General features: G+C 40.7%; 1 protein-coding gene across 1 annotated transcript in view; it reads left to right on the top strand.

The window, feature by feature from the left end:
• The window catches only part of NOL4 (nucleolar protein 4), a 122396-nt gene that overhangs the window by 75559 nt on the left and 19980 nt on the right, over positions 1 to 26857 (top strand). The window contains exons 6-7 of the mRNA XM_063130703.1: positions 17564 to 17743; positions 18490 to 18681. Coding sequence (XP_062986773.1) covers positions 17564 to 17743; positions 18490 to 18681 — 372 coding nt within the window. The remainder of the gene's footprint in view (positions 1 to 17563; positions 17744 to 18489; positions 18682 to 26857) is intronic.

Raw genomic sequence — 26857 nt, 5'->3', positions numbered from 1 at the left:
CAGTGAGTGTTGCTGGAGGTGGATCCAAGCCCAATTGTGATTTCCCCCCAATCCAGGGTAAACATGGGAATAGGGGGCAGGGAGCGGGCTTGGTGAGCTGCGGTTTTCCGGCCAGACAGCCCGCACTTCCTCCTGCCTTCTATATTTATCAGTTCTGCTTCACAGCAGTGATGCTGCGATGTTTTGAGGGGAATTGACTACAAAGACGCATCATACAGATGCACCCTCCCCCCAAATGTTCTATGTTGAGGGTTTTTGGACAGAAGATGGGATACAAATGTAATACATAGATGCATTAAATCTTTTTAAAACAAATTTAAAGTTTCTAAGGAAATTAAATCGTTCAGTATCAAGCACTAATATATACTATGAGCAATTAAGCAGCATACTAATTTAAACTGAATCTAGGAATGTTGTTAAGTAATAAAACTTGAATTATAGTTTAGGAAAAAAGAGAAGGAGATTCCCAGATTTAAAAATAAAGTTTCACTTTTGGTTTTAGTTAAAATACTAAACTGTATCTTCAGCAGAGTTCCTTTTTATGAAAAGGAAGAGAGAAAAAACCTTGCCTACCTCATGTTTATAGGTAAGACCACCTCCTCTGGAAATGTCTTAGAATTTCGTGCACTACCCTAGAGGTCCCTAAATATCCTTCCTACCTCTTCTGCAGGAGACAAATGTTCCTGTGAAAGGGGGTTATTAGGCACATCCTTATTTGAAACCAGAGTTTAAAGCTGGTTTACAAACCATAGTTTGGCCAACACTGGTTTGGCAGACCTTACTCTTTGAGTTCATCTAGTTATAGAAAGTATAGTGTATGGGGGGCAGTGGGGGAGGTCTCTACTATGGTTTCCCACTTTACTATGACACGTATACCCCAAAGCAGACATGACACTTGTATCTTAGCCTTCACAATGATCCAAGTGCTCTTAGTCAGTAACTTCTGGGGGATTAAAGCTTCCTATAGCTACTTACTAGTTAACGTAATTGGCCTTATAGAGATTGGAGCAGATTGATCAGTAGCGGGATATATGATATTTATGGTAGTCGGAGAGGGCAGGTGAAAACCCAAAGGAATTGCTTATGTGACTGTGAAAGGGGGAGATGATCACTGCTTCAGGAATGTGATTTCTTGTCTGTGTTCCAAGAGCAGCTAAAATATCTTCAAAGAGGCAAGAGTTCCGTTTCATAGAATCATAGAATCATACAATAGCAGAGTTGGAAGGAGCCTACAAGGCCATCGAGTCCAACCCCCTGCTCAATGCAGGAATCCACCCTAAAGCATCCCTAACAGATGGTTGTCCAGCTGCCTCTTGAATGCCTCTAGTGTGGGAGACCCCACAACCTCCCTAGGTAACTGATTCCATTGTCGTACTGCTCTAACAGTCAGAAAGTTTTTCCTGATGTCCAGCTGGAATCTGGCTTCCTTTAACTTGAGCCCATTATTCTGTGTCTTGCACTCTGGGAGTGCAAGACACTCCCAGAGTTATTTCTTTGTCCCATTACTGCTGCTGGCCAATGGTAACATGTAACAACACTTTGGGCAGGTTTACACAGTGTTTTATTTCCCCTCCCCCTGCGTGATGGTTATGAGTAGCAAATTTAGCATAATTACCCTCGCTGGGCGTGGGTTGTCATGAAGTCTGAACCCAGCAAGGGTGGCTGGCTGGAGGTGTTTACAACTACCCAGCAACCCTAGAATAAACCATGGTTTTGGGGGTGGTTTGTAGGCCATCCAAGCCATCTGCCCTTGCCAGCACTCAGCAAGGGTTATTATGCTTATTAGTCAGCTTGCGACTGGCACATGCGGGGTGGGGTGGGGGATAAGCAACTGTGGCTTTTCTTTCCATAATTGTGTGAACTCAGTCTTTGTCAGCAGTTGGACAGTCCTGAGTGGCTTGGGATATGATTTGGAGATTCTCAGGGAAGGCAGGAGGAGAGGGAGATTGCAAAAATGTTGTTTGCCTCGTTTTCTAGAACACAAATCATGGTTTGGAGTCTGTATGGTTAGCACAAACTTTGACTCAGGATTACATCTGAATGTACCCATTCTTAATGAGCTTGAGGCAGTCATATCCCATTGCAATACATTCTAACCAATATTCTTTGGGTGTTCAGAGAACTACAATACTGACAGTAACAGAATCCTGGTGGACCAAATAGGATTTAGTTGGGACAGCAGGAAATAATTTCCCTTTCTCTCTCCTGCAGCAGCTTCAGTGAAGTTAGTTCTGAAGTCAGAGTTTAAAATATATGTATTGCACTGTTTTTATAATTTAGACGCTTGATCTTTTCTTGCTCACTCCAAATAAGTTTTTTCAGTTCTCATTTCCCTCATGAGCCTAAAAACATATTAAAGGGACTGTATTAAAATGTTTAAGGCATTTGTATACATTTGATGCTTAGTGAGCACTAAATCTGATTTTTCTCATGCATGACCAGCTCATTCAGGTGATTTGTAAGAAATCGCTTATCACATTCACTTATGCATAATCATCACCATAATAACAACTGTAAATAACATCAAGGCTCATATCTGGGTTGAGCTGGACTTTTGTAAGGTTTTTTGTTTTGTTTTGTTATTTGTTACAGTCCAGTATCTTTGTACAATTCTGACAATTCAAAGGGGCTATCAAACTCCAATAACTTTCCAGCTAGAAATTGCTCTAATGCTGAGACATGCACAGTAGCCTTGAATGAGTCCCTATATCTCCCATGCACATCTATGGGAATGATCCAGTTCTCTGCTCCCACCCCCCAAAAGCAGAAGAATACCCTGCTGCTGCTACATCATACCTCTACGCTGATGATTGATGTTGGCAAATTGACCCTGTTACATCATACTCACAACTATGCTAAAAATATAACAGAATTCTGCATCCACCAAGGTAGGCCAAGGCCAAATTCTGTGACTCATAAATTCTGCACACTGCATTCTTCTTCTTCTTCTTCTTCTTCTTCTTCTTCTTCTTCTTCTTCTTCTTCTTCTTCTTCTTCTTCTTCTCATAATCTATTCTATAAATTTGCTAATTTTCATATTTCATACCAGTGAGGCTAATCATGGCAAGGGAAAAGGAGCTATTGTTTTTATTCTTATTGAATTGATATCATATCTGATCAATGATGCTTAACAAACTTAACAAATAATAATTCCATCCCCCCCAAATCTAACTAAAATATGTAATGGTTAGGTCAATTAGTAATTTCAATTCCTTAAGACCATAGTGTTCAGTAGCCTCTCTCATAATTCTTCACCTTACTAAGTGGAGGCAAACATTGATCTCAAAAGATGGTTATAACTCTACATCATAATCATTATATTGTAGAGGTATAGAGTTAACCATGTAACATGCTTTATGTTGATAATTTTGCATGATCAGTGCAATGTTGGATAGGTGTGAACATGGCAGGGCATCACTCCATCATGAATGTTATTTGATGTCAGTCATACCAAAAGCACCCTGAAGATCTCCAAAGAAGCAAGTGTTTAGTTTATTGCTCCAGTTCTGCTGCTGGCCAGAGTGTTGCCCGTGTGGTAATATTCAGATGTAAAAACAAAACCAGAGGAGGGGGAAAACTTATCAGAGGTGATAGTCAAGATACAGCTTGTGAGGAAAGGTTGAGGGTCCTAGAACACTTACATGTTGCATGCTGAGCAAAATGGATCACCACCTATTTGCAGGTGTGTCCAAGACCTTCCAGAATTTTGTACCTGCATTGATGGAAAGTGCATTTGGGATGGTAAAAGCTCAAGGAGACCTTTCAAGCATCCAACAATGTCATCAAGTGCATAAAGGAGCATAAGGGCCAATTCATAATTAATCTGAAAAGCTGGAGTTCAGTCTTGGAAATCTAGGCCTCTTTGAAAGGAAAGCAACAGGAGATGAGAAATAATTTATATGGAATATAATCACAATTGTAGTTTCTGTGGTATACTGCTAATAGAACTGCATTGCAAAATTTGGGAAAGAGTGAAAACTAAATGATAATTGAGTTATGGTTCATGTATTCCTTTGGAAAGTGTGAATTAGTTTGATTTGCATTAAAATGCGAACCAAACAAATTTCTCCCCCATCCCTGTTTCAGACTACAAATACACTTGCCATAATCTGCTGTCTTGCTTGACACAATCTATTTTTCTTTCTGAGGAGAATTATGCACATATGATGACCTAGGAACATTTTATGGGATTATCCCCTACCCCCATGAAGACCCTATCGGAAGAGGAGCCATGCTGTATCAGACCATGGGTCTATCTAGTCCAGCACTCTGTTCACACAGTGGCCAACTGGCTGTCAAACAGGGAACCACAAACAGGACATGGTACAACACCACCTTCCCATCCATGTTCCCCAGCAACTGGTATACATAGGCTTACTGCTTCTGTTACTGGGATCATTGGATCCCAGTTCCCCTTTTTCCAAAATCCATTAAGTGGCAAAGTAGGGCTGGAATTTACTCTGCTGCTAAAAGTATTGGAGCGAAGGGAAGAGACTCCAAGAATGGGTGCCTTATTGCATGTGTCCTCAGAGCCCAATTCTGGTGAGGCAGTGGCTGTTCTGAACCAGTGCCTGGGCACGGTAATGGACTGGATGAGGGCTAACAAACTGAGTCTCAATCCAGACAAGACGGAGGTACTGTTAGCAGGTGGTTCATCTGTCCGGCGAGGTGATGTTTGCCCTGTCCTGGACGGGGTTGCACTCTCCCTAAAGGATCGGGTCTGTAGTTTGGGGGTGCTCTTGGATCCAGAACTGTCACTTGAGACACAGGTGAACTCAGTGGCAAATAGCACCTTTTATCAGCTTAGGGTGATATACCAACTACGCCCTTATCTGGACAGAGATAGCCTAGCTACAGTTATCCATGCTCTGATAACCTCTCGTTTGGATTACTGCAGTGCGTTATACGTGGGGCTGCCTTTGAAAACAGTCCAGAAGCTTCAGTTGGTACAAAACAGGGCAGCCCATTTACTAACAGGGACTGGCCGGCGAGATTACATTACGCCAGTCCTTTTACAACTTCATTGGCTGCCAGTCCAGGTCCGGGGCCGATTCAAAGTGCTGGTATTGACATTTAAAGCCCTAAATGGTTTGGGGCCAGGTTATTTGAAGGAACGCCTCCTCCCATATGTACCTGCCCGGACCATAAGATCATCTACAAGGGCCCTTCTCCGTGAGCCCCTGCCAAAGGAAGTGAGGCAGGTGGCTGCTAGGAGGAGGGCTTTCTCCGCTGTGGCACCCCGGTTGTGGAATGAGCTCCCCAGAGAGGTCCGCCTGGCGCCTACACTGTACTCCTTTTGTCGCCAGCTGAAGACCTTTTTATTCTCTCAGTATTTTAACACTTAATTTTAACATAAATTTAAATTTTACTGTTTTAACTCTGTATTTTAATTTTATATCAATTTTGCTGCATGGTTTTATCCTGGTTGTGCTTTTTATACTGTATTTTGAATTTGTGCTTTTAACCTGTTGGTTGTTTTATTATGGTTTTAATTTTTGTGAACCGCCCAGAGAGCTTCAGCTATTGGGCGGTATAAAAACGTAATAAATAAATAAATAAATAAATAAATAAAATTCCTTCTTATTGGCACCAGGCCTCACCTGGCCCTAGCCTGGATACAGCCCTGGAGTCATATGTTAAAAATTTGAACAGTGATTTCCTTACAGAGGAAAGCTGAATATGAAAACATGTATGAAATACCTTTGAAACAGTTAATATACTGGTCTCAGTATTCCCTAGCTATATGATAGATTGAAGAATTGATGAAAATTTCTTGACAAATGTGCCTTTGTCTCTCCTTTGCTCACTTTTAGTGACAATTAGTCCATTCTTTCTGGAATCAGAATTAATGAAATAATTAAAGACATTTGAGTTGCTGACTGGCACTAAAGCATTCAAGGTTATCTTATTCCATGTAGAAATTGATAGAGGAGTCTTTTCTGTGGAAAAGAGGTGTGGTTTATTAAACTTTATTAGATGTCAGCTTTGTTGGGCATCTCCTAGTATAAGCTTTAATTTTCTACTTGTATGAGCTGTGGATAAATAAATTGGAGGGTAGAAGTGACTTACCAGGAGAGGCTGAGTATGTTGCCATGAGTACTAAATACCTGCTTTGGAATATGCTTATCAGAAACACATATAGGGTGTCATCAGATGAGTGTTTTATTGCATGCGCCTTACCAGGCACTCACAGATTTTTGTGTGTCCTATTTACGACGTAATCTGCATCCCACACACCTCCCAGTTCTTTCTAGCTTTCTTCACGTGACAAAAAAAGACCCCAGTAAATCTTAATTATTTTTGAGACGGAACTTGCCATTTTCTCCTGCTGTGTGCAGAAAAAGTAGCATGATCAAAATGGCCCACTCAGTGGGGCACGTGCATGTTGTTTACTTCCTCTTTCGAAATTGGAAGGAATGAGGGACAAAAGCGCGGGTGTAGAAGTGACGATAAGGAAACATGATTTCCCCCCGTGTGCTGACACTCGTATACTCTGGCAAAAATCTATCTTACCTTTCAAAACAGGGCTGAAACAAAACCAAAAGTGTACAATTAACAGATTCATTAATTAAAAAAAATGATTTAAATGTAGGATTTTACAAATAAAGCCTGATCTCATTGGAGCACTTCCTGATAAAAGAGTTATTGTGCTTACCAGAAAGGATTACAAGACCTTGGGAATTGCACCTGTCGCTTATGATCCCTTACTGGGTAAATGTAAAAAACAGGCAAAGATCACTTAGTTCTTCAAAAGTAAAGGGGATGTTGCTGGACCTGAGAAGAGAGTCTTAAACTCCCCAAGCCTCATTTTGGACTGGACCCTGACTGGTAAAGGGAACATCCAGGTACCAATAGAAGACTTTCTATTTAAAGACCTAGCAGCTGAGCTGGCGTTTGCTGAACAGATTGACCACAAGGGTTGGTTCTCTTGTAAACACAACTGTCTCACCAATAGTGGAATCCAGGCATGAACAATGCTACTGATATAGATATCCATGTTCCAAATGCCAATAGCTGTTGCTTATTTTCCTTCTAGCATAGTTGAAGCTCCGTATGGAGCTATGGAGGGCAGTGCAAATTTGTGCCCAGCTGAATGCAGCTATAAAAATGGGGTTCCTAGCAAGGAGCCAGCAGCTTTTTGCCACCTTTCAGCAATAATGTTTCCTAAGGCAATATGCAATTAAAGAAAGACTCAAATTAAAACATTCACAATTAAAATAATTCAATCCTAATGAAACAAACAGGCAAGGAGATCCTAGTGATATAGGGTGGGATACAAATGTTTTAATAAATATAAATAAATAATCTAACCGCAAAAGCAGGGGGCTGTCCATACGTCTTCTAAGTTCCGCAGTGGCTGCTCAGTGGTGCTGGGTTAGTTATACGACACAGCTGCCAACTCATACCCACCGCAGGGCTTTTCTTCAAAACTGCATGTTAAAAACTCAGGAATTTCCCCCATTTTTCTTCAAAGTGTGGTCATCACGGCCCTTCCGCCATGTGACCTTGTTCCGGGATTGAGCTGGGGATGGATGGCAACCCCTGATTGGTTGCCAGAAGCCAGGCAGAGGGCAGGGTTGTGTTAATTAACTTATCTGATTCACCCCCAAATTATATTTGAAACTGCACATTTTTGGAGGGAGCTTTTATCCTTTACTTTGCTGATGCACACCTGTGCATCTCCAGTTTATAAAAACAGAGATCTGCAACATCCCCTGACCATTTGCTCTAATGAGGTGAAATTGGGGTAGGGGTGCTGTCATAGGGAACACCCCCAGAGCTTTGGTGCAACCACCAAAAATGATCTCTCCCTCCCAGTCAGAGGAGAATTTGGGACATGCAAAAAGGCCTCTATTGATGATCTTAACGCTCAGGCATGCTCATATTGGAGAAGGTCCCTCAGGGTGTCTTAGCTTTCAAAAGTCTTCTGTGTGCTGCTCATTGGAATCTTCCACACGTTTTTTTTTATCCATATATTCTGCGAGAGCTTACAAAGAGAACTTATGTATACAACTTTACTTTAGCACCTCTATGCAGTATCTAACGCTGCCTGCATACTAGTGAGTCTTACCGCTCACGCAATGGGACGCTACATTACTAGACAGCTTGCAATCCTGGCTTAATAAGCCCAGAATTTTGGCATCCTGTTACATGCAAAAGTGGTTATTCTTAACATATTAAATTCTTCAGTGGATAATTCCTTTAACTGTGTGTAATTAAAAATTCTGGTTCCTCCCAATATCAAATGAGTGAATATGCAATTAGGTTCTGGGTATCCATTGGCTTGGTTGGAAACAAACTGCATTGCAGACCTACTGCTTTCTATCAGTTAACCTCCTAGAGATTTGTTAAATAAATTTATGTTAGGCAAGAAGAGTCATTTTTTAAAAAATACTCTATCAAATCAGTTTCATGAAAGAGTTATTTCATGCCTTGAACAGATTTTATATAACCATCACTTTAGCTTTTCTGGCCTTCGATCAAGCTGTGAAGTGAAATTATATTAAATAAATATGGAAAGATTATGCTTCAGTCTTGTGTTATATTGTGCTTTGCATAATAACGAGAAGGCACAAAAATGACATTACCAGGCATTTCTAGAAAAATAAAGGGACATATTTTCAGGTTATTGTGATTTATATTAATATGCTGTGGTGTGTGTTTTTAGTAATACTTTTTAAAATTTCTCTCAGCTGGAACAAAGTACATTCTGGACCTTATCAGCAAATTATTTTGCGTAAAAGCATTTCATTATAAGGTGTTTCATATGCATTTTTCCTCCCTGCGACATATATTTTGGCAGTGGTGTATATCGAAATGTTATTAAAGAAATTATGTCTTTTGTGTCAATGGATCCTGTTTACACAGGATTATACAGATGGAATTGTCCAAAAGACCATCTAATCTAAATCCCTTTACCATTGTGAGGCAGTGCAGTCTACTATGAGAGCTCAATCTGTGCTTCAAATCCACAGATTGAAATAAACACAAATCAGGGGCATTCCAAAAGCAGTACAGACTTTGAATCTCAGGTCCAGGACCATGCAATCCCTGTTCTTAGGGAGGCCACTAAATTAAGCATCTTGGCTCTCCACTCCCACCCATCCACCCAAGCCCTTGGATTGAACCTAGGGTGGCTGCCACCATGGGCGCCTGCTGCTGATATCTCAGCAAAACCACCACTTGGATTTTAAAGTGGAAAGAGGGGAAATTCACTTTAAATGCAACTCTGTGGCTCCAATAAGTAGATTTACAGCACCGACAACCCAGGGCAGCCAGCTGCCATTTTGAAAATGGAGCTGAGAGAGGAACTGGGCATAACATAATTTCCTTCTTACTGTGCCCTATGCTCTTACTTAATGGGGAATATCTACTGCTTAGACGGAGGAATTAGCTTACGCATTCTTTCAGAATCCAAAAACATGAACTTTATTTTTACAGCTTTTTAGTCACAAAAAGACACAAGTGCACATTTGTTATAAAGATTTGCAGCCATCGCAGGGCTTTTCCCCTAAGCTGCACACTGGAAAAGTTGAGGACTCACCCTTACTTTTCCTGAAGAAGCGAGGTCACCAGGGGCATTCCTGGGTAGATGGAGACTTGTGATTGGCTGCCGGAAGCTGGGAAGAAGGGGGGGCAGGCTCCACCACCCAGATAACTGCCGGGAAATCCCTTGCTCCCTCCTGGCATGGGGATTTCCCACCTGCATCCCGCAGCGATACCATGGGGTTTGAGGGGGAAGGAGCAGCGAAGACAGGCCCATGATCAAAGAAAGGGGAACCCAAAGGACTTTACTTCCTGGCTGGTTGCCAAAAATTAGAGAGAGAGAAAATGCTCTGCCCACAGACTACCCTCTGGTTTCTCAGCTTATTTCCAGATTTAAAAAATGAAAATAACTTGGGCAAATATCAGGAAAGTAGGGTGACTCTGGCCTGAAATCACGGGATAGGCCCCAAAACAGAATCATGCTAGGAAAGAGTCAACAGGAACAGTGTTCAGAATCAATCAGACACTGGGTTTATTCTCAGAGGTAAGCTACACAAACTTGAGGGATATCAAAGCAGAAAGAATGAATATTGACTGCCTGACCTCCAAGGTAGGTATCGGATTTGCATAAAAAAGAACAAAAGTTGGTTCAGAGACTGGACCCAGGTTCAGTTAAAACAATAGTTTGCTTCTGGGCACTGAATTGAAGGTGCAGGAAGGATCCTTGTCTCTTGGTTAATTTTTCATTTAACTTGCTATGCAGAGCAGCATAGCCGAATTTTCAAAACAAAAGGTGAGATGGGGAGCAAGATTTAATCCAAAAGTTGTACATGTTGCTTTACAAGAGTGAATATTGGGGAACAGAGCTCACTGCACAGGCCAATATCCCATTCCTGCTCACTCCTCTTCATTTCATTATAATTCCTACAATGGCCATTCCGTTTTTACTTATTGTAGCCAATTGCCATTGATAAAACTATCCATGGATTTGTCAAAACTCTTTTTAAAGTCCTCTAAGTCCTAACCACCAGCTCCAGCTTGTGGCAATGAATTCCCATAAGCAAATGATGCATTGTGTGAAGAAATACTTTTTTAAAAATTTACTACTGGCTGGCAATCCATTTCATTGGATGACCCTGAGCCCAAATGTACAAAGAGCAATTTCTTTCCATGCACTTTCTTCATCCCATTCTTGTATTAACCTCTATCATGGTACACACACCATAGTATCAACTTTCCTAAACTAAAAAGCTGCAACTTCTTAAATTTCTCTTCATTCAGATGAAACAGCTGAGGATAGGATACCTCTGGAACTATTTGCTCCCACATGAGTTTGCCCATCATTTAAGATCTGTATGAGAGGCCCTGCTCTTAAGTGCCTCCCTTGTATGAGAACAGACAGTGCAGTGTGTGAAACAGGGCCTTTTCAGTGGTGGTACGAAACTTGAATCAAGATTTCCTCATGGAAATCTGCTTGGCCTCTTCTCTTTTCATTGTTGAGACATCTGTTAAAGACATTTTTATTTCAGCATGATTTTAATATGTGTGATTTTAGTCTGTTAATTTACAATAGTCTACTTTTAATTTGGGTACTGTTTTAAGGGTTGTTTTTATTATTATATGAACATAAGTGCAGTGCTGGATCACACTGAGGGTCCATCTAATCCAGCACTCTGTTCATACAGTGGCCAACTAGCTGTCAGCCAGGGACCAACGAAACAGGATAATTATGATTATTTTGTACTGTGTGACCATTTTATATATATATTTATTATATGTTTTAAATGTTATAATCTTGTTTGTGTCTCTGTGTGCTTGAACATAAATAATCACCACCAACAACAACTAATAATAATAATAATCACTAATAATAATACCAGGAGATTTTATTTATTTATATTCATTTATAATATTTCTAGATAATATTTTTGCAAACATGTTCACAAAGCAGCTGGTGTTCCAGCCACTAAGCCATTTTAGTTGTATTTTTCTGTACTGTTCCTAGCTCTAGAATATTTGTTTTGATTTGGGGGTAACCAGAGTAACACATGGCGTTCTAAATGTGGATACATCACACATTTCTATAGCGATGTAATGAAATTTGCTATTTTATTTTTAGTCTAGTTCCTAATTTTCATAACAACACATTTGCTTTTTACATTGCTGAAGCCCAATAAACTGATATTTTCAGAGAGTTACCTCCCAAGGTCTCTTTCCAAATGATTACAAATCACATCATTTTTACATTCGATTTGCCACCTCTTCCCTAGTGCACTTAACATCTGAATCTGATTTATACCTATAATAGATATATGCAAAGAAACAACAGCATAAATATGTAACCACAAAAAAGAACACATTACAACTATCTTTCCAGAAATTCCTTCAAACTTTTAAAAGCACAAGGGAAAACTTTTGCCTCTAGATCAGTAGTTCCCAAACTTTTTCAAGTAACCGCCCCCTTGGTTCCACAAACTCATGCCCAGCGCCCCCTACCCTACACTTCAAAAATCATTATTCAGAATAGCGGTTTACAATGACCCACTAAGGAAGATAATAACAATAAAATTCAAAACAGTAACAATTAATTGAATACTTTATTCAATATCCAGTTGGTGTGCCCCGCCACGCTGGCTGCAAACAGAGGCATTCGCTCTCTTTTCCCTCCCTCCCTCGGCAAGCTTGAGGCAGGTGCTTCCCATTTAGAGGGGATTCTAGCAGTTGAAGGACTTTTTTCTGTCTAAACATGCATAAAATTGTGCCTTTAACTTATCATGTCACACTAGCATGAATACAGGAATCAAATAGGATTTCCTTCTTCAGTGGAACACACTTACTTAGGAGTAAGCACCATTTTGTTATAGGAAAGGATAATGTATTTTAATTAAAATTTTAAAATAATTATCTGCCACCTGGTACAGAGTTTTCCTATGGAAAACCTGGTTGGGACTGAAGTAGAGGGGCACTAATTTTACTGTACTTATTGTCTTTAAATATGGTTAAATATCCCACAGTTACCTTGCTATTCTATTTCTACAATTCACTTTCTCCTGTCTTTTCTTCACCCTCTCTTCATTTTCAGGCTGACTCCTATGCACATTTACCTCAGAGTAAGTTCTATTGATCTCAGTGGGGCTTACTTCTGAGTAGACATACTTAGGATTGTGCTGCAGTTCTGTTTTTATGGTGACACAAGATACACAAATACCTTGTTTACCAAAAGAACGCTTGAAAAAAGGGGGTTGGACACCCTGAAATAAGCAAGGGCAGATAGGAATTGTTTCAGCAAGCATTCTAAAAAAAGGTGCTGCTGAATCTTCTTTAGCCAGGAAGGACCTGGGGAATTGCAATTCTCTCTCCCTCCCCCTTTTCTTTTCTCTCCCAATCCTGTTGTAGTCCAGATTTTTTTGGGGGGTGGGAGCACACACAGAGACATACAGCATCTCTCTCTCTCTCTCTCTCCTTGAAGCAGCACAAGCAGTCCTGCTCCCCACCCAGCTGGCCAGTTGCTGTTCTTGGTAGCTGCTCTGCCTCCCTCCATCCTCCGCGTGCTCCTTCCTCTCCGCCACAGGGCTGCTGCTCCCGCCTTGTGCGGCAACTATCGCGAAAGGTCTGCTGGGGCAGCTTGTAGGAGGGAGCAGCTCTGGCCAAGGGAGGGAGGGAGCGAGCGAGCAGGTGGCGGTGGCTCCAGCAGGAAAGAAGCCCTGGGCCCTCCTAGGCAGGAGAAGAGTGGGCAGAGCAGCTGAATTTGCCGCTGTTCCTGCTCTGCTGCCTCCTGTGGGCGCTTCCCCCACCCCCTACTTCTGGTGGGGCCGCTGTGGGCTTGAGATAGGAGGAGAGAGCGGCTGCATGAGTGAGAAAGTCCTTCCTGAGCAGGAGCGGTGTGGGGAGAGCAGCTGAATTTGCCGCTCTTTCCTGCTCAGTCCCTGGGTTTTAGGACCTTCTGGAGAGACCACCTCGAGCGCCCCCCTTCCGTCCCTTTGCCTGTTGGCGCCCCCTGCCGTCCCTTTGCCTCTTAACGTCCCCCTATGCCATGGCGGGAAGGAGGGAGACACAGCGGGTGGGAAAGTGCACGAGGCTTCCACTCTTCACAATGTTCAGGGCTCGGCAAGTTTTTTCTTTGTGACTCTATGGTCCGTCGGCCTATATATCCCATATATCAGAGGTAGCCAATGCACAGACCACATGCACACACCACTGACCCCTGAATTTGGTGGTGGTGATGGGGAAGGCATCAATAGATTTATTTATTTATTTATTTATTATTGCATTTCTATACTGCCCAATAGCCAAAGCTCTCTGGGCAGTTCACAAAAATCAAAACCATAAGTACAATTTAAAATATAAAACTTAAACCATAATATAAAAACACAATATAAAAGTTCAATGTAAAACTACAAACAGAATAAAACCAAGCAGCAATACAAAGATTTAAAATACAGATTTAAAATACAGATTTAAAACACGAATGTTAAAAGACTAAGATGATAAAATGTTAAAATACTGGGAAAATAAAAAGGTCTTCACCTGGCATCAAAACAAGCTATTGCAAACAAGCTATTTTTTTTTTAACCCTTTTAGTGCTCCATAGCCATTATGGACTCTCTCTCTCTCTCTCTCTCTCTCTCTCTCTCTCTCTCTCTTTTTAAATTTACACATGGGGGAGCTGTCAGGAGAACAAAAAAGCCCCCTGAACTTCCTGCAGTTGCCCACCCTACCACATATTCATCCTAATAGTTTTTAAAAACTCTTTACATATGATACTGCAGATAGCCACCTCCCTTTTGTGATGCCCCCTGTAGCTACTTTTTTTAAAAAGGCCATCATGGTGGGGGAATGACGACACATGATTTATCCCCCTACAACTAACCAGGGCTTCCTGTTGCTTCCTTCTGAGTGAGATATGTAGAGGATTGCATTGTAAGGAAGTAAGTAATTAAATAAAACCTCACATTCTCCCTTGCTCCCTGTATCTACACATGTTTTTGTGTAAACAAAACTAGAAGAAATGCCTGCTGTTATCCCGATTCTGCATAATTCACTTTCTCCTGCTTATGAAGAGAAAGATATAGAAAAGATACATTAATAATAAACGGTCAAAGTTCAGAAGTGAGAACAAAGAGAAGGAGAAAGCAACCATAACAAAGAACTAATAAACAAGAACTGAAGTGCAGTTAATTGCTTTCTCGTCTGGTTTTCTCCTACCCATGTGTACCCAGGTCATTCTGAGCATTTGCATGCTCTTCACTTCCAGGTGCCAAGTGCTCCGTGCCTTTTTGGTTTTTCACTACTTTATCTGTTCCTCTGCCTCCTGCTCTTGCCCACTGAGCAGGAAGACATGGGAAGAGGAGTGAATCATACCCCTAACAAAGGAGTAGTATAGTTTGAGAAACCCATGTTAACTTCAATGGGGAGAGCAGTCTTCTAGGGATGTTGCATTTCCAATCACACTGATCTACAATGCAGATCGCTGACAGCTTGGTTGTGAGTCACTGCAAATCACCCATGCTGGAGTTTCAAGGTTGCCCTCTTTGCATGGTCTCTAAATATGTGTGTTGTTGGTACATATACATATCTTTTAGCTACACTGATAGAATTGCTTTTTGTATTTTGTATTGTTCTGATTTGCCTTGCAAAATATGCAGAAAGGATGGCAGGCTGTCTAAAAACTTCCAAAGTTAGGGGGAACCTATGGGATTATATTGTGTTGGTAGCTGCAATGTTTTTGATGCTCTGAGTGGGCAGTTGTCTACTGAAATGATCATATGTTATTTATCCATCCAGTCACTGATTCTACTAGAGAGGAAATGGTGAATTGTGATACGTGAAATGAAAATCTTTGCAGGAAAACTGTTTGGGAGATTTCTTACATTTTTGCAGGTTTTTTTGGATAATAAAACTTCTAATATTTGCAGCCCTCTGTGAATTTACTAAAATGGGGGGAAATGCATTTTACTATTTCCAGAAACGCTGTTCCCCCACGTCCTGTTCACATGGTCACAGGGAGGCAGTTGCGGGCGAGAGGGAAAATGAGACAGGCATGATCGCCATTGGCGGTGATCCAGTGGCACCACCAGCTGGGTGGGGTGGCACAGCCTATATTAGGTGACTGCACCCAGCCTTCAGCCTTTTCACAATCGTGGCTCCCTCCCTCCCTCCTTGTATGTGGTGTGGGTTACATCTGGTCACCCTTTTGGGGACCGAGTAGGAATCTTTGGTCATAGACTTTTTTGCCTACTTCACACTGTAAATCGGGAGAGAGTGTCTTAGGAGAATGTTATACTTTGGCAGTAGGCTAATTTGGTCTCATTGCTGTAGGCTGGTTGGGGAGGGCATGCTTAGAGGAAAGGGATGATGATCGTTCTGTGTCACTGTTGTTTGGTGACAGGTAATGCCTGAGGCCTTCCCCTGAGGGTTTCGTGTCTCTAGTAGGGGGATAAGGGTTACCTGTGAGGCCAACTCACCTCACTCCACCCAGTGTTTCATGGCCCAGGGTGGGGGGTGGTGACACAGGAAGGCCTACTCTGCCCAAAATGGGCATGGCCTGGGGGTGGTGATCATCAGACACCACTCATCAGACATAGAATGCTTTGCCCAATACAATGCCTAGCTAGTTGCTAGCATAGATTAGGGCCTGCCCAGTCTCCCTTTGCAGATGTTTAATAAATGTGGCCTGATTTTTACACCTTATTTACTTGTCTCATCTCGTTATTTCCCCCCTTCTTCTCTGCAATTATATGAAGCATAACAGAACGTTAAATAAGTATGGATACTGTATAGTAAAGATCACCTTGTGAAATGTAATTATCATACAAATATGGCTTCTGCAATCATTTAATTTATCTTTCTCTTCAAGATAGTTGGCTAAATTTACACAATGAAAAGTTATTTCCTTAATAAAAGACATTCCTTTCCAATACAAAATGGTGCCTAGATGATGGGTTGAATCCAAAGAGTGGAAGGAAAAGGCTGCTAATGCTATTCTGTAAATGTTTGCACAAGAGCTTGTACAAGCGTTCATTCAATACTAAATAGAAAGTACATTCTAGAACAGTTCTCATGCTTTATTTTGCATGAGAGATTGTGCAAGCTCTTGTTCAACTGGAAGAACATCTTTGGACGTAGTTTTTCTTTTTCACACAGTGCTGTAATGTGAAGTGCAGAACAGCCTTTCTGTGAGCAAAAGACACCTTCCAGATGTGGGAGGGCACCTTTGTAACTAACCCAATGTAAGATGCTTTCTGGAAAAACATGGCATCTCCTAAATAGATTGTGTCCTAACAGGTATGAAGTTAATATGCATAAGGAATAGTTCATTTTTGTCTTTAGAAGTACATTTATTTTTTACAGAATTTCCTTATAACCTCTTTTCACTTAATTAAGAACAAAATGCAGATTCTCAACATGACAAATATTTAACCATGCAGAAAACAAAAAAGAAGTATACCTCTAAAAGTTACAGTCATCTAGAGAAAATTGCAATTGAGGGGAAGACATCTGAGGCACATTTCATTTTCACTATATAGGAGAGGGGGTGAGAGAGAAAAGGAAAGCTAAATAGAAACAGGAGGGTACTTCTTACAATATAATTTGTTACTAAGGTTCCTGAACCTAAACATGAAACACAGGTATATAATACCAGTTATGCAGAGCACATGCCTGTATAGATTGTGAATATTTTTGAGGCAAACCTTAAGAATACGTGGCTATAAGAACATAAGAATTCCCAGGTACTAAAGAAACTTAAGTAATTTGCCTAAGGCTGGACTTTGATTCTATGGCAAAGCGGGAACATTAAATCACTTCTTGTAGGTTCAGATCAACATTCTGTCCACTGAACCAGCTCTCTTGTTCACATCTTCTGATGTGAATGTTATGCCTAAAGTATGCATTTATAAATTTAACTTCTATGTAAATTGTGCATTTTCCTACTAGCTGATAAAAAGTTCTCTGCAAAAGAGTTCCTTAGCAACCATCATTTCAGCTAATGCAATGAAAATTAAAAGCCAGGATTTATTGAGGTGCAGCAGATGCTTTCTTCAGGCCTGTTTTACAAAATGGCTTCCTTTATTCCCAGTCACCTGCCCATAGCTATTCAAGCTATGATTCTGGCAAGAATGAAAGCATGGACAGAGGCGCTGAAGACCTTTCCCTGAACCGGGGAGAGGAGGATGAGGATGACCATGATGACCATGAAGATGCGGAGAAGGCCAATGAGTCGGATGGAGTAGAAGCTGAGCGCCTGAAAGCTTTTAATGTAAGTTGTATCATGCTTTATTATGCCTGTCTGAATTTTATTTCTTGATTTGGGTTTTTGTTCATTGGTAAATGTTGCAATTAAAGAGGTACATTAATTTTATTTATGGAAGGGGGGGGCTTTCCTCCTCCCTCAGCCTCCCCCCCCGCCACTAGCATGTTTAAGCACTTGTAAAGACCCACCAGGTTCATCAGATTTAGACATTTAAGGCATCTTTACCTGTAAGAGAAATCTCGGGTGTGGGGGTGTCTCTGTGTGTGTCTGTGTATGCGCGTGCATGTGCATGTTTGCCCAATGGAGAGATGATCTGCAGGTAGTTTCTGAAGACTGTTTCAGTGGTCAGCTATTTTCTGTTGTTTTCCAAATTTATATAATTTTGCATGACAACACACATACACAAAGTTCACAGCAAGGGAAGAGTTGGAAACTGAGTTCAGTAAAACAATGTAGCAATCCTAGCACATTGTTAAGAACAGACCTGATACAGTGCCTAGTTTTACAATCTGTGTTTTGTTTCCCTCAAAATTTCTATACACTACAGTCTAATCTTTTCTTGTCTTTTTTTTTCAATCCTAAAATAAAATCCTTGTTTGCTTAACATTTCTGGCTTTCCATTACAAAGCTCTTCACTGTGTAAAAAATAAAATAAAATAAATGTCTTCCTATCTGTAACTGAGACAGGAAGCTTAGAAAGAGAAGAGAGCACCCCTCCAAATCCTTCTCCTCTGTCTCCCTCTTGCCAACAGATGTTTGTCAGGCTGTTTGTAGATGAAAACTTGGACCGAATGGTTCCAATCTCTAAGCAGCCCAAAGAAAAGATCCAGGCTATCATTGACTCATGCAGGCGACAATTCCCTGAGTACCAAGAGCGTGCCAGAAAGCGTATACGTACTTACCTCAAGTCCTGCAGGCGGATGAAAAGGAGTGGATTTGAGATGGTGAGTTCTGAACTAAAACCCAGCCCTAGTTTCCATCAAAAAAACCCATATGTAAATCCATGACACTATTTTGTTTCCATCTTAGTGTCTTTTTTTATTTGTATTTTTGGTAATGTCAGGTCAGAGGTTATTCTCCCACTTTTCATATTACCTGGAAATCCCCTCCTTTGTTCAGTGCATTCGAAATGCCTCAGAAAATATAGCTTACACTTATGACTAACATACATTCATCAAAAAAGAAGAGCACCGCGTGGTATAAAAATAGACATATAGAGAGAAGTTTTTGTTCATATATTTGTTATTGATCTGACACCTATAGAGAAGACATACTGGTCTGAATCCAGAGATACGTGTGTACAGCAGTAGGCTGCACATATACAACTGTGCATATATGTACCCTGGCCTAGTGGAAAAGGACTCAATCCATTATAGTAGAAAAAAGAGCCCTGGTACACATTTTCACTGTCAGCATTACCATAAAAAGACCAAAACACCCAAATCCTTATCATCATAATTTCCAAGCATCATCTACCTTTCAAATCTCATTTTAAGAACATCAAAACCCCATGTTTTATATAAAAAATAACTTCCTTTATTCCTTCCTTCCTTCCTTCCTTCCTTTCTCTCTTTCTATGTCCATGGTTTTGTTTCAGTTTAGATGATTTTAGGAAACAAATGAGCACATCTGCTAAAATCACTAGCTTAGGAAATGACAGTGTAAATGCAGGAAGCCATACATTTATAATGCTTACGACAAAAAGGGAAGGTTGCTTACGAACAAGTGAATATATAGATTAAAAGGGAATAGAGGCAATGCAAAAGTGTCTGTACATTTTAAATGCCCATATCTGAGTATGTAAGACATACAGTAATTTGGAATAATTGACAGAGAATGTATTATTCAACTGGAATAGATAGTATAGCTTCACATTTATGTTGCTTGACGAAAAGTTATTTACTGCACTCAAAGTCTTTGTGCAACTATCTGATTTGGTAACTTCCCTGTCTTCTATGGCCAAATTCTGTGCACTTCTTTTACATTAACAAACAGTTACAAATAAGAGTACTCTCAAAATGAGTGTGTGGTTTTAATTATTGTTAGCCACTCCAAAGAGTGCATATGCATTAGAAAAGTAGGACAGAAATTCTTATATAAATACATAGAATCATAGAATAGCAGAGTTGGAAGGGGCCTATAAGGCCATCGAGTCCAACCCCTGCTCAATGTAGGAATCCACCCTAAAGCATACCTGACAGATATGCTGTCAGGTATGCTAAAGAAAGGATTATACTTAGTCATGCACTCCAGCATAACCAAGAGATTGATAGTCTTTGTAGCAAAGAGTGGGGCTATGTAGATAAGCAGGAGGTAAAAGCACATTCTTCCAGACTGCTGTGGGGCATGTAAACCCATGGCCAGTCTCCTTCCCTTACCAGTGCAACCAGCTATATTCAAAAGCATTTAGCATCGTTGAAGAAGGAAGCAAGGGGTAGCTTGTTCTGGGCAAGGTGTACTGCTCCCTGCCTTCCAGCAGCACTGTTGCATGAGAGAAGCCACCACCATTGATGCCAAGGTACAAGGAACTATCCCTTAATGGGAGTAACAGAGAAAGAAGGAGTAATGGGGATTGTGGGTCTTCACCAAGTAGTTACCTGGCCTCCTGAATTAGCTTGCAACTGTCTAATATAAAGGTTTGTTCTCACAACACTTATGTGATGGTGGGTCCAATTCTCTCCCCACACACCCCAGCTAAGCAGTGCTGAAAATTCTCCCACAAATAATACTTTTGATTTTGTTACACTCGTCATGCATTGTTACATAGCTAAGCAAGGATTTAAACCCAGATCTCCCAACACCAATTCTAGAACTCTAACCACCAAAGCACACTGGCTCTGTGGGGGGCACTGGATTATATCATTATGTAATACCACTTCCTTTATTCAAGCTCAATTTCCAAAGATATGCACCCTCCAGTACAGGGTTATAATCAGGTAAGATCAAGATATGCCACGGGCAATATCCACTGCTGGCCATCATCAGGTTGCGCTAGCAGGAAAGACTGCTAGTGCAGTTTGAGGCTAGTGCTTGCTACAGCAACCCCAGAAAATAGGTCTAATTAGTACTTCTGGAATGGGACAGGTCAGTAGAGCTCCTTTCTGCAAACTTTGCTGACTTGTTCAGTTTCAGAAATTCTAGTTTTGGCTAGTTTCTGGTTTCCATTGTGCTACCGGCCATTCCCTTTAGTGCAACGGCACGGTTGGATTCTACCCATTGATTCCTCATTCTCTTTGTCCTCGTCCAGGCACTTTTTAATCATCAGTGCTGTCATGGAACTCTGAGGCAAACAAGGCAGATCAAGAAGGCTATTGGCATGCCAGCCTGCTGCCACAGAGTAAGCAAAGGCCAGGATTGGCAGCACTGAGTAAATGAGGATGCTTCTTTGGGACATGATGACTTTCTGGCCCCATCTAGTTCCATGATTCTAAATAGAGCTGCTTACCCAGGTAGCTGCAATCAATTCAGCTTGATGTTATATGAACAATTAGAGAGCTAGTATTTTGTTTTATTTTGCTTTAGCTGAATGACTATGCCTCATATCTTCGAACAAGCCACACAGGGTTTTAGTCATGAAATACTGGCACAAAGTTGCACAAATAGGGCACAATCCAACCATAGTTAAACATTTTGAAGTCCTGTTGCATTCAGTGGGAGAGTTAAGCAGAAGCTAAAATCTTTCCTATTTAAATAAATTATATTTCAGATTGTTAATTAAAGTGTCCCCATGGTACTTGAGTTTATAGTTTAAGATTCCTAGGAGGCATTGAGGAGTGGGATATCCTGACTCAGACGCATTTAGAAAATATAGTCAATTCATAAGAGAAACCCTGACAATGAAGCAGATCTTCAGTCCATCTCGTTCAGCATTGTCTACTCTTTGGCACTGACTCTCCAAGATGTCAGGCAGGGCTACCTGATCCTTTGAACCAATGATGCCAGGGCTTAAACCTCGGACCTTTTGCCTGCAAAGCATATGCTCTATCATTGAACTGTGCCCCGTTCCTTAAGATGGACTAATATACTAGATTGTGAGAGGTCACTTCTAATTTGAAGGCTGAAGTTGGGCAGACTGCGGTTTGAACTCACATGTTATATTCCAAGGTATTTGTTTACAAGAAAGAGAATGGGTGTACAAACCACTTTCACCACACTTGGAACGTAGGTCTGTTTTCTCACTCTAGGGGCATAGCTAGACCAGCCAATATCCTGGGGATCGCCCCAGGATCATCCCTGTGCATCCACATGACGCACAGGGCATCCCGGGAGCAGGGAGGGATGATCCCTACCTTGCCCCGGGATATTGGCAGGTCCTCCCCCCGCATTTTACACGGTCTTGGGATGATCCCGAGTCCACAGAAAGTGTGGCTGGGCATTGTGGGTTGTCCTGGCTCCTCACGAGTAACCACGAGGAGCTGGGGCCAGGCATGGGGCACAGAGCTCCTCAGGAGCTCTGTGCCCATCAGGAGTGGGGTGGAGGGAGCGTGAGGTGTTTTTTTAAAAAAACAACAACAACCCCAACAACTTAGGATTTTAGTGGCGCGCTCGTGCACTTCTGTTCCTATAAGAAAACTAAATTCAAAATGGTGGCTGCAGTGTTGTGTGCCACATGTAGATGAGGGTGACGATCTCATGATCATAAAATCAGGAGATTGTCACCGTACAACCCCCTCGTCTAGCCATGACCTCGGATTCTATAATTCTTTCTTACTGTAAATTTTCTAGCATTCTAATACTTAATAGCAACTTAAGTAAGTTGCTATTGAAGTATGAATGTGTTTCTGTTAAGGAATGTTTAGGTCTCATAAGTGTTTAATGGTGATTTGTATGAATTTGGAGTGTTATTACTCGTAACAGACCTTTCTGGATGGAGCCAGTTTGAATTTGATTGGATTTAGCAATGCTGCTTAAACAAATTGTAGTAGTGTCATTGTACTTATCCTTCACCATTCCATTTAATCAACTGGAACATGTTTTGAATCCTAATGAGTAATATATGTCAATATGGGGAATACCAGATTGAATGCCCATCATGCTTGTGAACCATATAATTTTGAAAGATCTGAAGCTATGTTTAGATTATAATTTTAAATTACTTTCACTGTAATTACATAACTGAAAGGAAATTAGCATATAAGAAACAAAGCTGTTTAGCTGCCTGCTTATTTAACATTATTTGACATTTCATTTTTTTTAGAACAGTAGCATATATGAAGGGTGGCATTCTACCACTGTAGCACTATGGCACTGAGACCATACAGAGGATGCAAAACATCAACTTTAATAAATAAAGCTTACTGGGAAGAGCTCATAAAAATACTCCTGCAGACAAAGCTGTACAGGAAATTGAAAGCACAGTGCCTGAGACCTGACTCAAGCACTTCCTTGTATGGCAAGCCAGCAGGGCCAATACACTACAATAGGCATAAAGGGAACCTTTTAATGTGGTTCAGGTGAAAACATTTTTTTCTTTAATTCATTGGAGCAAGAAGAAATACAATAATTAGTATTTATGCAGGAGAGGTACTGCATTTCAGCAGTAGTTGTGGAACAACCTCTGTTGTTTGGTGCTCTGGAATTAAACAAAGATGTAAACACTAATTAATGGAAGACTATGGTAATAAGGGATAGGGAATGTAACCTAGGTTGGCTCTTTCAGTTATTTGTCTTTGACCCTGTTCAGATGACATTTGAACTAAATATTATGGCTTAGCGTGCCATGTGAACCTTGACTTAGGATGTCATGTGAACCATTCCTAACCATGGTGGCTACATAACCATGGTTTAAACATGCTCACTAACCATTTGCTACAAAAGGCCTAACCATGGTTTAGCATGTTGTCTCAACAGGCCCTTTGTAATCCAGATGATACTTCATACTGCACAATAGGCTAAGTTAAACCTCGGTCATATGTAGGTTCATTTAAATGTAATATTTAAAATATCACTTAAAGCAACCCTATTTGTACATGTAATGTTTTATTTGTGGTGGATGGTCTCTAAAATCTTCTGTGTCCTGTTGAGAATTTCAGCCGAAAGAGTTTTCTCTGTCTAAATTCTCTGTTGCCTTTCAATTTCTAAACTTCATTCTTAAATAACTCTTTTAAAAGGGTACAATATATATGCGTTCTTATTTTTTATTAAATGTTATCTTCCAACTTTAGTATTGGGTACCATTGCAGTATAGACATCTATTTTAACTTGAATTACTATATTCATGGACCATCAGTTTCTCCAGTTCTGCTTTCTGTAATATATGGATTTCGCTGTTATTCTGCTGGATACTTTTTGTTATATCAGGTGGCTCCAGACAAGTGCAAGAATAACTGCACAATTTGCATATCTTCTAGCTGATACCTATGCAGATCATGTTAACACTGTGCAGGGGATGCCACCATTGATGTATCCTACTCTCATGTGTCCTCAGACTGCATTATTGTAGCAATTGTAATGGGGCAGATACCAATATAGGGTAAAGTAATATTTACTGGAGCATCCTCTGTGGGTGTCAACGTATGCAAGACAGCATCAGTTATTTTTGTTTTTTCTTCTATTACGTGGCACCATTAGGGTCACATCCAAAATGCTTTAAAACTCTGAAGAAATGATTGAAGCTCCTTCAAAACATTTCAACCTGTATGCTTCAAATCATCATAGCAGATAGAAGTATCAGTAGTGAGCTCAAGGAGGGATCTAATACTAGGACTAATAGAGATCATATTTCCCATCTCTTTGTCATCTAAAACAGCCCTTAAGTTTAATTGAGCCAAACAATTCTTTTAAAAAGAACAATCTTCTTTATTGAATTCAAGTATCCCTAACCAAGAGCTTTTATTAGCATTTTGTGTTACATAATAATTTCCATACCTAAAGAGGTATCTAGTTATCATACTATCTATCCATTCAGATATTGAAGATAGATGTATGGATGTTCTGAGAAGGAAAATATACTCATTTGTCTCAGGAATAAAGTCCAAAGCAAACAAAAAACAAAAAACCCAAGCACCACTCAAACCTTTTGCTCTTTCTTGGAAGCTGACTTTAAAAAGCAACCTGTAAAGTATAGGTACAAATTACTAGAGTACTTTGTACCTATACCTGACACAACCTAAAGTTCAATATTCCCCATCACAGGATGATCCAAAAGTCTTAAATCACCAGAGGGAAATTATTCTGTAATATTAAAAAGAAAAGAAAAAAGGTGGGGTTCTGTAACTTATTCTAGACCTCTATGATCTGAACTGATAAATAAGATCTGGCTTTCAGATAATTGCCTCGTTATTCTCTCCCTGCAGGGGGACATCTGGAACATGGTCTTAAATAAAGGCCTTCTTTCTCATTAGTATCTGCCCACCTCACAGGAAATGATTAAGGGTAGTGATGGGAAGATATGACTAAAAATGTGCCTTTGGGGGATGACATCTGCTCTAGTTATCTTTTAAAAAGTGTCCTATAATTTCCTGCCTAAGAAAGAATGTCATGTTCAGACAACCATATCTGATGACCATGAGCTATATGAATGTCTTCTCAGAAGAATTTCACTTGTCTCAGCAATCAGTTCACTAGGTTCTGAGATAAGGGCCTCCTTATCACTTGGGAGATGTTTTCCTTCCAGTTGACAACTGCAATTTTTATGCATGATGTTCTGATGGTTGGCTAATGAAAGGCAAAGCTCTACGCTCTCCATGTATGGATCTTTTCTTTCATTAACCAACCATAGAAACACTATTCACACATTTGTGTAGTTAAATAGGACTTGCTGTGTGCAGTACGAACATCCATCCATCCATATTCTTCACCATCTTTAACCAGAAAAGCCAGAATGCTGTCCAGACATGGCCTGTAGAAATTACTGAAGGGTTAATGTAAGATAAAATGATTCCAAACTACAATTGGATCATTACCTCTCCCAGGTCAGTATGTGATATTCAATATGTATACATTTTCACTTTACAGACATTTTATCATTCAAGCTCTTCAAGATATTTAAAATACTTCAGTGATAATACAACTTACTGAGTATGTGCTAGACTTAGCAGCTGATGTTTCCAAATAATTAGGTCCACAGATGGGAGAAGAGTGGTGGGAATGGGGAGAACACACAGGACTTGAATAGAAATAGGCCACAACTTTTATTGTAGCTTCTCAAAGTCCAGGCCTGCCATTCTGGCAAGAATCCTGTTTCTGACATCCTGTGTGCTGACAGAAATGCTTGGCTCAGCCTACCTGCTGGGTAATATTGGGAAGGTGGAAAAAAGATTCTGCCATCAACATTTTAGGTCATTCCCACAACTATCACCAATCCATCCAGGGGAATACTAATGGTGCTGTTCCCTTGGGTGGACCGGCCCTTCTCCACTACTCTCAAGGCCCCTTAAGGGGACCTCTCCCAATGTGAGGGAGCAAGGATCCCAACCCCATTCCTTCGCAACTAAACATCCTGCTTGATACCCTAATGCCACTTGTCAGATAATTCAGTAGTTGCAGTGAATTGGTAAACAGCCTCACAGGGGAACAGAGTAAGTATATACACTGAATAGGGGTGCAATGTAGAAAACCCCAGGACCAGGATAGCCAGTTATAATCTCAGGTAAAACTTCTCAACCCCATCAACCAGTGGCTAACTTGGGGCCATACCAATCTGCAACATTAGCTTATGTAAGTTGCCTACTTAGCACAATGCAATAGCCGAGAGGGTTGGGTAGGGCTGCGCAGATCTAGAACACAATGCTTGGATCTGTGGACAGCCCACCCATAAATCCTTAATAACAGATCAGAGGGAAGAAGTTCTCCCTCTGTTTGAAGAAGTTCAAACACCATCTCTCTTCCAACCATTTGGTTACTGGCCGAGGACATCAGAGAGTCTGGTTTGGGCTGCACCAGGAAGCCACCTGTTGCGATGGCATACCTCCCCACCCACCCCAGGCATGAACACAAAGAGGGTCTCCTGGTGCAAGTGGGAACCTGGGGCTTCTCATGGACCTTTAACTTCCCAATCCTTAGACCTCTTCCGCATTTGCAGCTGCCTTGAACTACTAAGTGCTTAAAATTACAAATATATATTATTCTACTCTTTGTCCAGCAGGTTCTGAGAAAATAAGAGGACATTATATTTGTAAG

Source organism: Elgaria multicarinata, chromosome 7, assembly GCF_023053635.1.
Source record: "Elgaria multicarinata webbii isolate HBS135686 ecotype San Diego chromosome 7, rElgMul1.1.pri, whole genome shotgun sequence".
Lineage (NCBI taxonomy): Eukaryota > Metazoa > Chordata > Lepidosauria > Squamata > Anguidae > Elgaria > Elgaria multicarinata.
The sequence above is the reverse complement of the archived record's forward strand: the minus strand, read 5'-3'. Positions and strand labels throughout refer to the sequence as shown.